This window comes from Sinocyclocheilus anshuiensis, unplaced genomic scaffold, assembly GCF_001515605.1.
Source record: "Sinocyclocheilus anshuiensis isolate Anshui unplaced genomic scaffold, SAMN03320099.WGS_v1.1 scaffold1361, whole genome shotgun sequence".
NCBI classification, from domain to species: Eukaryota; Metazoa; Chordata; class Actinopteri; order Cypriniformes; family Cyprinidae; genus Sinocyclocheilus; species Sinocyclocheilus anshuiensis.
The window spans coordinates 27,632-29,778 of NW_015549631.1; the positions used below are offsets into that span (position 1 = coordinate 27,632).

The 2,147-nt window shown below is 35.4% G+C and overlaps 1 protein-coding gene across 1 annotated transcript in view; it reads left to right on the plus strand.

Moving 5' to 3' along the window:
* The first annotated feature begins 1,211 nt into the window (after positions 1–1,211).
* Positions 1,212–2,147, plus strand: part of LOC107659626 (contactin-3-like) — a 2,243-nt gene continuing 1,307 nt past the window's right edge. Inside the window, exons 1-2 of the mRNA XM_016448642.1 lie at positions 1,212–1,437; positions 1,537–1,845. Coding sequence (XP_016304128.1) covers positions 1,395–1,437; positions 1,537–1,845 — 352 coding nt within the window. The 5' untranslated portion in view covers positions 1,212–1,394. The remainder of the gene's footprint in view (positions 1,438–1,536; positions 1,846–2,147) is intronic.

The window sequence follows — 2,147 nt, forward strand, 5'->3', positions numbered from 1 at the left end:
AATTGGACGAATAACCTTTGTTAGCGAGTAATTGTGTAGGATAGAACTATTTTCCTGCTCATCTGAACACGCAAATGTTGCAAGACAGAACTAATCCATCACAGAGAGCATTCACTCACTTCTGACAGTGCATTCAAACAAGGCTGCTTTTCCCAAAAGTATCATAAGAAAGCATTAAAGCTTTTGGGAATGGCAGCCCTGAACAATGCTTATCAGAGAACAGAAGGACAGAGTTATTTCACAATAAATAAAATGAAATTGTAGCCTACATTGTTTGTGCAATTACAGTTATTTAAATTGAACGTTGAAAGATAATATTGTATATCATGTTCTATTCTGTAATGTTAAAGGGGTCATATGATGCAATTTCATTTTTTCCTTTCTCTTTGGAGTGTTAGGGTCACTGGCAGTCCCTTATGAAAATGAACCATTGTTTTACTACAGTGACCATAGTTCAACTGTAGTATTTGTAGATTTGAATCATGTGTAAACAAAAAACATATTTGAACCATGTGTAAACAAAAATACAACCTAATAAGTTGCAATTAAGGCGTATTGAATGTTAAAATGCGGTTTAAACTAAAAGTTAAGTGCTTATCATTACCCATTTTACTCTTAGTAATTTAAATTTTTTAATAAATGTCATAATTTAAAAGTTTAGTTCAGAAGTATCGAATCGGTATCGATATCGACAATACTGCCTTGAAAAATATCGGTATCGTATCGAAAACAAAATAAGTGGTATCGCCCATCCCTAACCCAGACCATTACAATATCCTATGTAATAATGCACAATTAAAGTTGGATGCAATTACACAGTCGATTAGAATGTATGCAATAGCCTATGTCAAACCTTTATAACGAGGAGAACAAATGTCAACCCCAATTCAAAGCAGCCCAATTCCGCGAGAAAACGGTTAAGGCTAGATGGGACAGCTGTGGCTACATGCGCATATGAATTCTTGCGTAATTTTTGTCACGCGGAACAACAATAAATACTGTATTTACATTATTGTAAAGGGTGGGGGTAACGTTAGACGTTAATAAAACACAATCTTATAGGTAGCAAATTTAATTTATTGTTACTTTCCCGCTGCAGCTGTATCCTTTCTAGCCACACCCTGGCAAAAAAAAAACAACAACTTGGCAAAAACCTACGGTACTTCCGAAAGCACAACCGGACCAGCTTCTCTAAAACTCTATTGGTTGAACAGATGCATACGTCACCACGTGTTGCCGCCTGGGCGAGGTCAAGCGCGCGCACACTGCGCACTGTCAGAGTTCTGTAGGGTTTCTATGTTGGGCTCTAACCTTTACAGCTTTACGCAAAATGAACATATTAATTACCTTAAAATAATGACACACGAGTTTCAGTTTTCTGAGGCTTTACGAAAATGATTCGCAAACTTGATTTGTTATTTTGGTTGTGTCTGGTTGGTAAGTAATAAATCTCTGTTTATGAAAAAAAGTGTCATCATAAAGTAAGAAAATTAACATAACTTTTAAATATTTATGTCGTTTAATGTTGTTCTGCAGGTGTGTTTGATGTCGAGTCACATGGAGTGTCAGTGATGGTAGGAGATTCTGTCACTCTAGACTCTAATGCTTCAGAAATAGAGCAGAAGAATGAGATCGAGTGGAGGTTTAATGACATTCGCATAGCTAACGTAATAATGGGCAATCCTACATATCATGATTATTCGAGATTCAAAGACAGACTGAAGCTGGACAGAAACGGATCTCTCACAATCAAAGACACCAGAATAACAGACACCGGAGTCTATAAGTTGAGTACCATTATTAGTAATAGGGAGTCAATCAAGAGATTCAGTGTTACTGTTTATGGTGAGTAGAGTATAATATGTATAATTCATATTCATAATAGGCTACCATTCTCATAATAGTCATATTTCAGGATGGTTTTAATATTTGAATTTACAGATACATTTCAGACTGTGGTCCCACTTTATTGTTAAAACCATTTCAACTTTTTTTTATTTTATTTTATTACTTTTTTATTTATAGAGGCATCAATTGTTGCACTCTTGAATGCACATTAGTTGAACCAGCCATCTTATATACAGTGGGTACGGAAAGTATTCAGACCCCCTTAAATTTTTCACTCTTTGTTATATTGCAGCCATTTG